This window comes from Geotrypetes seraphini, chromosome 18 (genome assembly GCF_902459505.1).
Source record: "Geotrypetes seraphini chromosome 18, aGeoSer1.1, whole genome shotgun sequence".
Classification (NCBI taxonomy): domain Eukaryota; kingdom Metazoa; phylum Chordata; class Amphibia; order Gymnophiona; family Dermophiidae; genus Geotrypetes; species Geotrypetes seraphini.
The window spans coordinates 1,360,953-1,373,210 of NC_047101.1; the positions used below are offsets into that span (position 1 = coordinate 1,360,953).

The 12,258-nt window shown below is 42.6% G+C and overlaps 1 protein-coding gene across 1 annotated transcript in view; it reads right to left on the reverse strand.

The window, feature by feature from the left end:
• PRELID1 (PRELI domain containing 1) overlaps positions 1 to 12,258 on the reverse strand; it is an 18,584-nt gene continuing 6,326 nt past the window's right edge. The window contains exons 2-5 of the mRNA XM_033927826.1: positions 8,246 to 8,471; positions 3,957 to 4,070; positions 3,801 to 3,879; positions 1 to 3,445 (exon numbers count right to left, since the gene is read on the reverse strand). Coding sequence (XP_033783717.1) covers positions 3,306 to 3,445; positions 3,801 to 3,879; positions 3,957 to 4,070; positions 8,246 to 8,471 — 559 coding nt within the window. The 3' untranslated portion in view covers positions 1 to 3,305. The remainder of the gene's footprint in view (positions 3,446 to 3,800; positions 3,880 to 3,956; positions 4,071 to 8,245; positions 8,472 to 12,258) is intronic.

Genomic DNA, 12,258 nt, shown 5'->3' on the forward strand with positions numbered 1-12,258 from the left:
TATACCACCTTTCTATGGTTAGGAACAAAATGATTTTACATATTATATACAGGTACTTGTTGTGTACCGGGGGCAATGGAAGGTTTAGTGACTTGCCCAGTGTCACAAACAGCTGCAGTGGGATTCAAACCTAGTTATCAGGCCATTAAGCAACTCCTGTGTGTGTGTATGGTTGGGAAGTATGGAGCAACACAATAACCATACTATTTTATCCATTGGGAAAATAAACAATGAGGCAGTTAAGAGTCAGTACATAAAACTCTGTCTCTGGCATTATTAAAATTTGAGGCTGCTTTTAACTCTTAACTACCACTCACTTGGAAAGTACCCAAGTCTGTTTTATCATTCCCTCTAAGAAATTCCCTAACCCTTATTTGTCCTGTTTTAATCAGATTGTGAGCTCTTTTGAGCAGGGATTGTCTCACATGTACATTGCTGTGTACATCTAACAGTGCTATAGGTACAGCCTCAGCAGGCTTCTTGGGAAGACGCAATAGGTCATATCGGTCATTCTCTACCTGCAGCTTACAGCCTCAGCACATGCACGTCATAGGGGCATGATAAGTTGTTGCAGCTCGGGAGCCTCTGCTGAAGAGGAGCTCTGAAGGTTTAAATGTGGAGGAGAGACAAAGAAGCATTGTGGCTAGAAGAGGAAGACAAAGCTGTGGCAAAGGGAAGGTGAATGGATTGATCATCAGCATTCATTTCCCCCACCCTCGCCAGTATCCTCCAATCAGCATTTTTCATCCACTCAGGCAGGCACTTCTGCTCTTCTCATGAAGCGCTGGTCCACTGCACAGATCCAACAGAGTAGCTAGCAGCCATGATACAGGTCCTATGCAGACTGAAGTGTGACAGGGTGGTCCACAGTAGTATGCAAAAACATCAACCTTGTCAAAGCTTGTCTCCACAAGGCTTATTTTTGTTCACTTGGTATGTCTTACTCATGTCAAATTTCAGCTTGTTTAGACAATATTTAGATGTCACCCAAGCATGCACTGTTTGCTTGTGTATGTAGGTGATTAGGCATAATTAGTTTGTATGGCATCATCTAGTTTGCGATCTGCATCCGAAAACTGGCTCCTTGGGAAGTCAATCTGTCAGCTGTCAACTGCTAGACTGCCAAGTGAACTGGATGTTCTTCGACTAATCAATTTTCATCACTATGATGAAGGGAAACCTTTATCGGGAAGATATCGTGTGAGTCAGCAATGATGGAATAGTATCGAGCCAGGATACCGACAATGCATAGATTCTTCTTGCATCAGAAAGTTGAAGAAACTACATGAAGAGTATTTGTCCCTAAAGAAACACAGAACTAGTCAACAAGAAGGTGAAAAATGAAGAAATGTAAAACCAAAGAACATAATTTGAGGTTAAAGGTTGGTAGACTCAAGAGTAATGTAAGGAAATTCTTCTTTAGGGAGAGGGTAATTGATACCTGGAATGCATTCCCGAGGGAGGTGGTAGAGAGGAAAATGGTGACACAAAAGCATGAGATGAACACAGAGGATCTCAAATCAGAGAATAATGGTAAATATTGAAGAACTAAGGCCGATACTGGGCAAACTTGCATGGTATGTGTTCATATGTGGCCATTTGGTTTGGGGATGGGCTGGGAAGGGCTTCGATGTCTGGGACGGTTTAGATGGGCTAAAGTGAGCTTTGACGGAGAATTCAGTAGATGGAACTTAAGCACAGTACCGGGCAGAGCTTTGGGTTCTGGCCCAGAAACAGCTAAGAAGGAAAATTAAAATCAGTAATTTAAAGAGGTTGGGCAGACTGGATGGACCATTCGGGTCTTTATCTGCTGCCATCTACTATGTTAGTATGACTTGGCTTTGTTTGTCAGTCCTGTGTATGTACAACAGTGGAATGAAGCACCAATGGGAATTAGGGCTCCATACAATGACATTGAACTGCTGTCTACTATCAATATATATATCGGAATAAAACTGTTGCTAACAAAGCACTCACAGCTATTTCCAGACATCTATGGTTTCTGTCCAAGCACCTAGCAGCACTTGCCTTTTTTTGACGACAGAATGGCACTAGAAACAAAGCTACGAATAGCACAAAACTTAGTGCATAAGCAAAGTCTTGTAACACACAGAACACAGTCATTTTTTGATCTTTTGATTGAAGAAGGATCAAAAAAAGCAAAAATATTCCTGAAGAAACATCCTACACAGTGGACTGATAATCCAGTTTTCAAGGAACTTTAGAATCCAGCATCCAAATTGTCCGTTGTTAATGATGCAGCAAAACGAGGGATAAGACTCATTGAAAAATACACTTTGACAAAAGATGAAGAACAGAAGCAATTTGTTCCTCAGCTAATGGCCAGGCACCAAAAGAAGTTTCCTTCTGCATCAAAGGCAGCTCTTATCTCATAGACTGTTGATTATTTGTCAAGTGCATAAGAATTACAATACAGTACTCCCCTGAAATTCACAGGGGTTCTGTCCCACGAACACCCGTAAATTTTAAAAAAACTGCAACTGCAGTTTAGGAGCAGATTGGAGGCAGAAGGCAGCTGGGGCGCTGGCAGGTGCTGAAAATCAAGTGCGAGGTCATTCTTAGTATTTTCCGACTGCTTCTTCCTGGAACTAAAGTAAGGGTACACCAATGAAGAGCTGCTTTGACACGCTATCTGTGTGTCAAAGAAACTGCTGATTGGTGTAGCCTGACTTTAGTACCAGGAAGAGGTGGTCGGAAAATACCGTGAAAAACTGAGTCCACGATTTGTGAACCACAAACTCACGGGGGAAACAACTGTAGCTGCACTGAGGCAGGTTCGTTTCGAAAAGGAAAGTGCCTTAGTTCAAATCTCACTTAACAGTGGTTTCCCAATTCTGTCTGTCTCCTGAGCCTCTTCATAACAATAAAAGCAGGTTTGGTTTCTCAGTTCACTCAGGTGGTCACTCAAACACACTTTGGGGAATGACATCTTTCCCCAAAGCTATATAGTTCCCTAATTCACTGTACTGTTTAAATAGCAAATTCAAAAAGGATGTTTTTAGCTTGTTCCCCTCAATTTGATGGCTCATTTCCAGAGGGGAACCAATACTGCTTCACACTTGGTTACCAAGTCTCTTCTTTCTTTCACCCTTATTTTTCTAGTTCAACCTCTAATGACTTAAACACACTAAAATTGCCAGTATTTATTCACAGTAAGAAAATTTTTAATGAAAAATTATATTTCAAAGTATGATTCTTTTTTCTCTAGTCAAGCTTCCATCTTGCAATAAAACACAATGGGAAGTTCCACATGTACAAGGTTAGTAGCATTGCGGAGGGCTTCTTCACACATACTGTTGCTTTTGGGAGCTGGCAGCTTTGCTAGCCAGGTCCTTGGCTTTTTCAGTAGCAGCCAGAGCAGTCTCTCTTGCCTTCTCCTTTGCCTCTATGGCAGTTGCCACCAGTGTTTTAGAAGGAACTTCACCTGCAACCAATATTTACATTTAAATAGTTGCCCTCATGTAAATCTTCTTCACATACCTGCATTACTTCTCCAGCAGTGGAACTATTCCTACTCCTGGGTACCTCAGTAAGATAGGGTTCACTTGCCTTGCTGAATTTATCTGAGGGATTGTGAGCAGATGCACTGTGTACTCTTTCTATAAGATCCAGGAACAAAGAAAATCGTTCCTATGGGGGGGGGAGGGGGTGCTTTCCTGTATACTTTAGTTCTCTCATATTACACTACAGTATTCTTTTAGGAAGATGTTCAAAAGAATCCATCCTGGCAGTGCTAGGCACACATTTCAGCCTATAAGCTGATTCTGGCTTTTACCTACCTTGCATTTTTGCCAATGTAAACTCGTACCCTTTCATTGTCTTGGTCACGTTGCTTTTGAATCTCGCCATCCCAAATTCCTGCAGAAAGATGGAAATATTATATTGCTTACTGTACCACTTTAAATGTGGTGGGCCCATTCTCAGCTATCACTTACCTGGATGGCTCTGGTAAAACCAAACAAGTTGGAGGAAACCCACGCCTGCCTTCTGATCTCAGTCCAATTGCTATTCTCTGGATTCACACAGTAAACACAGCACTCTTCCACCACCTGTGAAGGGACACCACAGCCATATCAGCAAGAGCACCTAGGGATGAGAGAGGGCTAGCAATGCTCCTCGATACTTGAGAACATAACACATGCCATGCAAGATAAGACCTAAAGGCAATCAAGCCCAGCAAGTACTAGCAGGTCCATGGCAAATCCCAAAGTGTAGACCAATTCCTTGCTGTTCACGCCTATGGATAAGCAGCAACATTCCTCAAATCTACATGCCAATAGCTGTTCATGGACTTTTTCTCCTAAAATTTGACCAAATCCATTCTAAATGCAGTTAACCTAGATGCTTTGACCACAATTCCCCAGCAACAATATTCTAATCCTGTTCTACATGGAGGCATGACTGACCCCTCTCTCTCTTTACCTGTTCCACCCATGTTATAAAATTCATCACATCCCAGTCAGTCCTCTTCAAGTTGTAACCTATTTTGCCTATCTTCATTAGGGACGGATTCCATCCATGTATCATTCTCATCATCACCTTTGAACCTTTCCTAGTTCCACTGCATCTTTTTGTAGATGGGGCAACTAGAATAAGTCATGCTTAAGGTGTGCAACCTACAGATCAAGAAAACCTTTCTATTGCACAAGCACAGGAGTCTGTATGTTAAGTGATTAATCTGTGCTTGCAAACGGATGTCAATCACATCTTTCCACTCCTCCTCCACCAGTGGAGTATAGTTCCCTCTTCAGTTTGTCCTTCTGCAAGCAAACTGAGAAGGTGTGTTCTGATCTGCTCTGTTAAGTTTTTATTATTTTTGAATATGTTTCTTTGGTTTCGTGAGGCTTCAGGGCCCAGAGAACCCCATTTTTGGAACTACTCTGTCAGGAAGAGAACACAGACTCCGCAAGTGAGGGAGGAGTGATGTTAAACAATGCACAAGATCACAGGGTGGACATGGTTATTAATTGGCAATTTGAAGCACTAGCTTTGAAGCTCAGAGCTACAGCGGCAACCTCATTTTTGGCACATCTTTCATACCAAGTTAAGGTGAAGTCTTGTTGAGGAGGAGGACATCTGCTCCCAGCTAGTGCTGTAGGCAGCTGCACTGCACAATCCTTCCCTACAACTGATTGCTAAACTTCAACTTCAACTATGTTAGTACTACTCCATCTGTAACATTTTTAATCATTGTAAACTGCATAGAACTTCACGGTCCTGCGGTATATAAACTGTTATTATTATTATATGACATCATCAGAGTCATAAGCAAAGTTTCGGTGAATGCCATTTCAACCCACAGGATGCTCTGGATCAGGCAATAAGTGAATGATTCAGTCTCCAAAAAACAAAACGCAGACTGGTATGTACAAGATGCAGGCGGTGTTTATTATACCAAATATTTAATGCAGTTAATGATACCACCTCATTACAAACCAAGGGACCCGACACGGTCATTGTTTCAGAGAACATGCCTTCTTCAGGGGTCCATGGTTGATAAGGTGTGAAATACACCACAATAAAACAAACGCCTGTGTGAATTAGATTCTCGGGCCAACTGTGTGATGCGAAGAGAGTCTCCACTTTGAGCAAACTGCTCTTCAAAGGGCAGATGCTATTTGGTTTAAAGGCTTAGATGACCTTATGACCAGTATGGTGGATCACCACCCTAAATCTCTGCCAGACAGTAGACCTCGCCAACCTGCCAGGGGAGGCAGAAGCAATTTTCATTCCTCATGATGGTCCCTCCAGTACAAAGTGGATTCCTCCACTCAGAGATCAGGGATCCATACTGAGATTTGGCAAATCCAGAAGCCAGCAACCCTCAGGTTCTTGCATCAGCACAACCTCCAAGAAGTCACAATGATGCCAAGAAAGCAGCCGCACCCCCACACATTGGCAGGAGGCTATCAGCATTCTTGAGGGTGTGGGAGCAAATTTCTTCAGACTGCTGGGTCCTAGATCTTATTTGAGAGGGTCGCAAAATCGAGTTCTATTGCCCTCCTTGAGATCTGGAACTTGAGACACCTGATTGGCCTTGCAGAAACTGCAGAAGAGGAGGTCTGAGTCTTCTTAGACAATGCTACTGCGGTGGCCTATGTTAATCGTCAGGGAAGAACAAGAGTGCCTAGCTGGGTCTGGAAGCACGCTTACTGTTCAAGTGGGCAGAGCTTCATCTTCAGGCACTCTTAGTGGCAAATGTAGCGGGAGTGGACAATGTCCAAACCAATTTCCTCAGCAGACAGACCTTGGATCCAGCTGAGTGGATGACGTCTGAGTCAGCCTTCCAGACTATTCTTTGTCACTGGGGTCACCCACCATTTGACCTCATGGCAACAGCACAAAACAAGAAGGTGGACAGATTCTTCAGTTGGAGGTCCGGATGCCCTGGTCCAGCTGTGGCCACAGAGCGAATTTTTGTATGTATTCCCTTCGTGGCCCATGATAAGAAGGATCCTCCACAGGATTGCAAGCCACCGTGAAAAGGTAATTCTTGTGGCATGCAGATTTAGTTCATCTTCAGCATGAAAGGGAAAACGCCGTAAAAGTGCTGGGTTTTTATCTGTTTTTGTGATATGAGCGCCCAATGGCTATAGTTGCATGTGTCGTGCGTCTATGACGTGTGCATATATTATGTTTCAATACAGCATGCACATGGTTGCTTTTCCTGGCACATGCGCACATTTACGCCTCTTTTGTTGTGTATTCTGTGCATGTGCTGATCGCTATCACTAGTGACTTATCTCAAGTAAATTTAGTGAGCCTCAGTTACTCTCTGCCAACCTCATTTGAACACGCATTTTTTTGAGAATGACTCGCCTTTTTGAAAACGTTACAATAACAGCTGTGAAAGCGATCCGTCAGTTTTTACCGTAAAGTTTTGAGAATCTTCCCGAGTTTCCACATTTGCAATCTGGCTAATCTCCATATGTCAATCAGCTTTCATTTTCCTGGTTGTATGAAACATAACCCCCCACTGCTCCATTCCCCCACCCCCCAACCGATGCATGGAATTTCTACAGATTCCTGAATGCAGCTTCTTTCCTGCAGAATTCCTTTCCTACTCAAGTATGGAATCTTTAACACATTGCGCCACTCCACACCAAGTGTATCCACTTGTTCATTTTCATACCTCTGGGTCACTGGTTATCTTTTTTTCCAGGTGTTAATATTTTCATTTAATACCAGACACTAATCATCTTTTACATTTCTGGCATTTATAGACAGACAGCTAAGATTGGTTTTATTTAAAAGATTGTATAAGCTGCTTCATTCTCTATTCTAGGCAGTTTACAACAAAGCATTAACAACATTTACAAAAATCAAAACATAATATATAACTTCATTATAAAACAGCATCAAATGTATGCTAGTTATTCTTTTTCAAAAGTCTCTTACTAGCAATTGATACAAGTGGTGTGTTTTCAACTTTTTCCATATCCCCATTAAAGGATACCCCAATTTGTTTGTTTTTAGTGGCATATTTTGCAGATAAGAACATAAGAATTGCCATATTGGAACAGACTGAAGGTCCATTAAGCCCAGTATCCTGTTTCCAACAGAGGCCAACCCAGGTCCCACGTACTTAGCTAGATCCCAAGCAATAAAATAGATTTTATGCTGCTTATCCTAGGAATAAGCAGTGGATTTCCCCAAACCATCTCAATAACAGCCTATGGACTTCTCTTTTAGGAAATTATCCAAACCTTTTTTTAAATCCCATTAAGCTGATTTGAACACATTCTCTGGCAACGAATTCCAGAGTTTAATTACATGTTGTGTGAAGAAATATTTTCTCTGGTTTGTTTTAAATCTACTGCTTAGTAGCTTCATCGCATGCCCCCTAGACCTAGACCCTAGTATTTTTGGAAAGAGTAAACAAGCGTGAACCTTCTCGCCTTATCTAACTGAAAGACTGTCAGTAACATTGATTGGTATACCATATCAAGTTTTAAGTTTCATTAAAATTTTGATGTATCGCAATATCATAAATTCAAAGCGATTTACAATTAAAAACGGGGTCTCAGGTATTAACTACCCCCCTTCTCTTCTCTCCTCCAATAATTACATTTAGAGTGTCTGAACCTCTGTGTGTAGGCATTGCAGGCATATATTGTCTTGGTTGTGCTTAACTTCAATCCATCTCCAAACCAAACTGAACTGTGTAAGACCCACAGTCCCTCCTTTTCCCTACTATCCAGACTGATGTTGGTCATTTGCTCACCATGAGGCGTGCATGGTTAATGTTCCAAGTGAAGGTGGTTAAACTTTTGTTCTTGGGGTCCACAATGGAATCTTCAATGACATAGACTGAGCGGGAAACATTGGTAGGGAAGAGACACTCTGCCCAGTGTGGTATACGATTGGTTTTGGTGAGAAGTCGTCTGGACAGTAGTTTGTGGTCAGGAGTCACTTGGCGGAACAGTATGTCTTCTGTAAGCACATGCTTGCTGGATTCAAAACAAAATGAAATGTTTCAATTACATTAACTCTAATAAATACAGTTCCTGAAACTTCTCCATTTGGTCTCTGTGTTTTGACTAGACTACACAGCGCAGGGACCACATTCTGTGTCTGAACAGCACTATAGAAATTATTCTAAGCTCTTGATATAGAGTCAAAGGGTGAGGTATTGAGACTTTGAAGGTCCCTCACTAAAGAAATTGCACCACTGGCATCTCCCGCACTATCAGATGACATAAGCACCACAGCCCAGGATCCCAGTAACTGTTGCTTTCCAGAAAGTGGACGCTTCCCTCCCTGTCCCTATGCTACCCCTATCTGAAAAGAGGAATGAAGGACCATCCCATTTTCCCATTCATGCCTTCTGTTCAGCTTTCCAATCCTTCTTGTAGATCTATTTTTCATGTCTTATTTCAACAGAAAAGCAAATGCTTATCCAAATTCACCTAGTTAATACATTTTGGTACTCGCTTTCAGACAGATGGCTTAAAATGCCTTAAAAAACATCCATTTCTGATTTTAAAAAGTCAGAATTTGGACATTTCGTATAGAGAATGACACGGTGACAAAATTCATCACCGTTCCTGTCCCCACGGATAACCACGGGAAATAATCCCATGTCATTTTCTAGTGTCTATTTCAATCTCAGTCCTTTTACACCAGCATTCTTCAAAGCAAAGCTTGTGGGTCAGTGGTGGTGGCCATTCATACTCCGATTCTTCCCTCTCTCTTTAAAGAATGACATGAAGATGGTTTCCCGCGGTTATCCACGGGGACGGGAACGGTGATGAATTTTGTCACTGTGTCATTCTCTAATTTCATACTGTAGTTTGTTAAAATAGCAAAGGGGTGTATTATGGATGCATTTTGGGTGGTATTAGGGAGGGCCCAAGAGTTGGATGTCCAACAAGGATTTTTGAATGGGAAGAAACATCCTTATCTAAAAAGGACATCTAGACTTGTTTCATACATATCTAAGTTACAAAAAGTTGCTGTAATTGATCAGCTGACCACAGACAGGATTAAGGCCTGATCCCTCTTTCATCTCCGATTGCTATTCCCTGGAAAGGAAAACCAGGTTCTATGTCAGTTACAGGGACTATGGCCATTCTGAATCAAGTAGCAAGAAGCTCAGAAGACTAGCCGTAATGGTTAAGGCAGTGGCCTGTGAACCAAGGGAAATCGAGTTCAAGTCCCAGGACAGCTCTCTAGCTTTTTCTTGTTTTCTGAGTATTCCAGAAACAGAAAGATACCTTCAGTGCCTAAATATCGTGTTTCCCCGAAAATAAGACCTACCCCAAAAATAAGCCCTAGTTAGATCGACCCCTGAATGTTCCCGATACTCCCCGACTCCATCCCTGACAATAGGGCTGCCCGATTTGCTGGTGACAGCACTTTCTTCCCCCCCCAATGTGCAGCATCTTTCTTCCCCTCTCATCCATCCTCTTGTGCAGCATCTTTCCATCCCTTCCTCTCATCCCCCTGCACAGAATCTCGCCGACCCTCCCACCGCAAGACCGACATACCTCTGCTCCAAACAACATTGGCAGCAGCACTCTGAACAGGCTGCTTCACGACCTTCCCCCACCGGGGCCTTCCCTCTGCTGTGAGAACTGACGGCAGCCATTCATGGAGCGGCGCAGGCCCAGGCTGGGGGGCGAAAAGCTTGCTTCTGCCTTGTGTGCCACTGGCTGCGAGATCTGAGGCAGCCGTCCAGCGAGGGAGGCGCTCAGCGCGGGGCAGGAGCGCAGAAAGCTTGCTCCTGCTGATACACCGCTGGACCACCAGGATTTAAAACGGTGAAAAAAGGTACCAGGTTGGGGGAGGGGGGTAAAAAAATTGTTAGTCAGCTGGGACGGGTACAGAGGGGGGGGACAGGGTACAGAGCCTGGCAGGGAGCGAGGGGGGCTGGGTGCAGAGACTGGCAGGGAAGGGGGCTGGATTCAGAGATTGGCAAGGTGCGGGACTGAGTGCAAAGACTAAAAAACTAGAAGAGTGCTTGAACCTTAAAGTCTCTCCTCGTTTGTTAATGACAGTGATGATGGTTCTTAATACCTCTGTTCACTTTACATGGCTGAAATATTATTCTGCTATAAGTGCATCTTATGGTCAGTTGTGTCTTATAGTGCAAAAAATACGGTACTTTTCTACAGAAAGGGTGGTAGATGCGTGGAACGGTCTCTGGAAGAGGTGGTGGAGACAAAGACTCTGAATTCAAGAAAATGTTGTACAGGCATGTAGGATCTTTTAGGGATAGAAGGAGATAGGGGATGCGCCATTTGGTCTTATCCACCAGCATGTTTCTATGCCTTAACATCTAAACTTAATTACTGTAATGTGGTAAATGCAGGCATCTAAAAAAATAATCTTACGACACCTACAAACTTTGCAAAAACACCACACTGAAATTACTGGGACATAAGAAGAAATTTGATTACGTTACTTCTCTTTTTTTACATTTTCATTGGTTACCCATCTCTCATAGAATTCAGTTTAAAACTGTCATACTTAAATCATTTTACTCTCAACCGCTGAGCTATTTACATGTGCTAACGATTCTTATACAATCTTTACAAAATAATAGATTAATAATACCATCAGTTAAGACAGGGGTCAGAAACCTTTTTTAAGCAAACCACCAGTTTATCCTAAAAATTTGACCCAAGATTTACATGGGTAGAGAAGGAAATTTGAGATATTCCAGGTCTCTCACTCTCTCTTCCCTTCCCAAGGTCTAGCTTCTCTTCCCTCTTTCTTCCTCCAACCCCACGCAGGTCTCTGCATTTCTCTTCCCTCCCCCAACCCATAGCCAAGATTCTCTCCCCTCTCCAGGCCATGACCCATTAATCTCCCTCCCAACCCCACAATATCCTCCAGGTCCTACCAAAGGTCTTCACTTTTCACAGCTGTTCGCAGTATTTCCTGTAGTACCGCGAGCTGCCATGAGAGGTCGCAGCAATTTTAGAAGGCAGCCACGAGGAGGCAGGAGCAAGAGGGCTGCACCAGCCACGAACCCCTGTTGGACTGCCAAGTACTTCGGGAGGCCCGGGGAGGGGAGAAATTGTGGAGTTGGGAGGGAGATTAAAGGGTCAAAGCCCAGAGAGCTGCAGCCACATGGCAGAAGAGCCGCAGATTGCCGATTCCCTGAGTTAAGAGAACCAAATGGGAGGCTACAAGATCCAAGGCTTTTTTCTATCTGGCCCTTGGTTTATCTTCAGTTAGAACCTCATTTCAAAGCTTTCAAGACCCTTTTTAAGACTTGTACCCTCAAACCAACCATATTTATTAGCTTTCTTTTTAAGAGGCATAATGCAGGTTATGCCTTGAAACACAGTTTCTCTGAGATTTTTTTTTCCCAGTGTGTATGCCTAGTAAGAATGATTTAATGTCTTATATTTTATGGCGTTCCTTTCTTTTTATTATTTATTTATAACAGTTTTTGATTAGGGGGGAGGAGGGATAAATTCTGATATGGATTTTAACAGAATAATAAGTGTTGTATCTGAGTTTAAAATGTTACATATGCTGTTACACTTATTGTAAGTTTTTAAAAATGAATATAGAATTAAAAAAAAAAAACAACAACAGTTTTTCAAGCAATCAAACCACAAGTATCCATCCACCTGCAGTGGCATAACTAGCGTATCTGACACCTGGGGCCAATCATTTTTTAACACCCTTTCCTCTATGTGAAATTTTTTTTTTTTCGTAATAATGCATGAGTCACACAACAAAGATGTACCTAGGAAAAGACAGCATCTTAAACACTGCAGT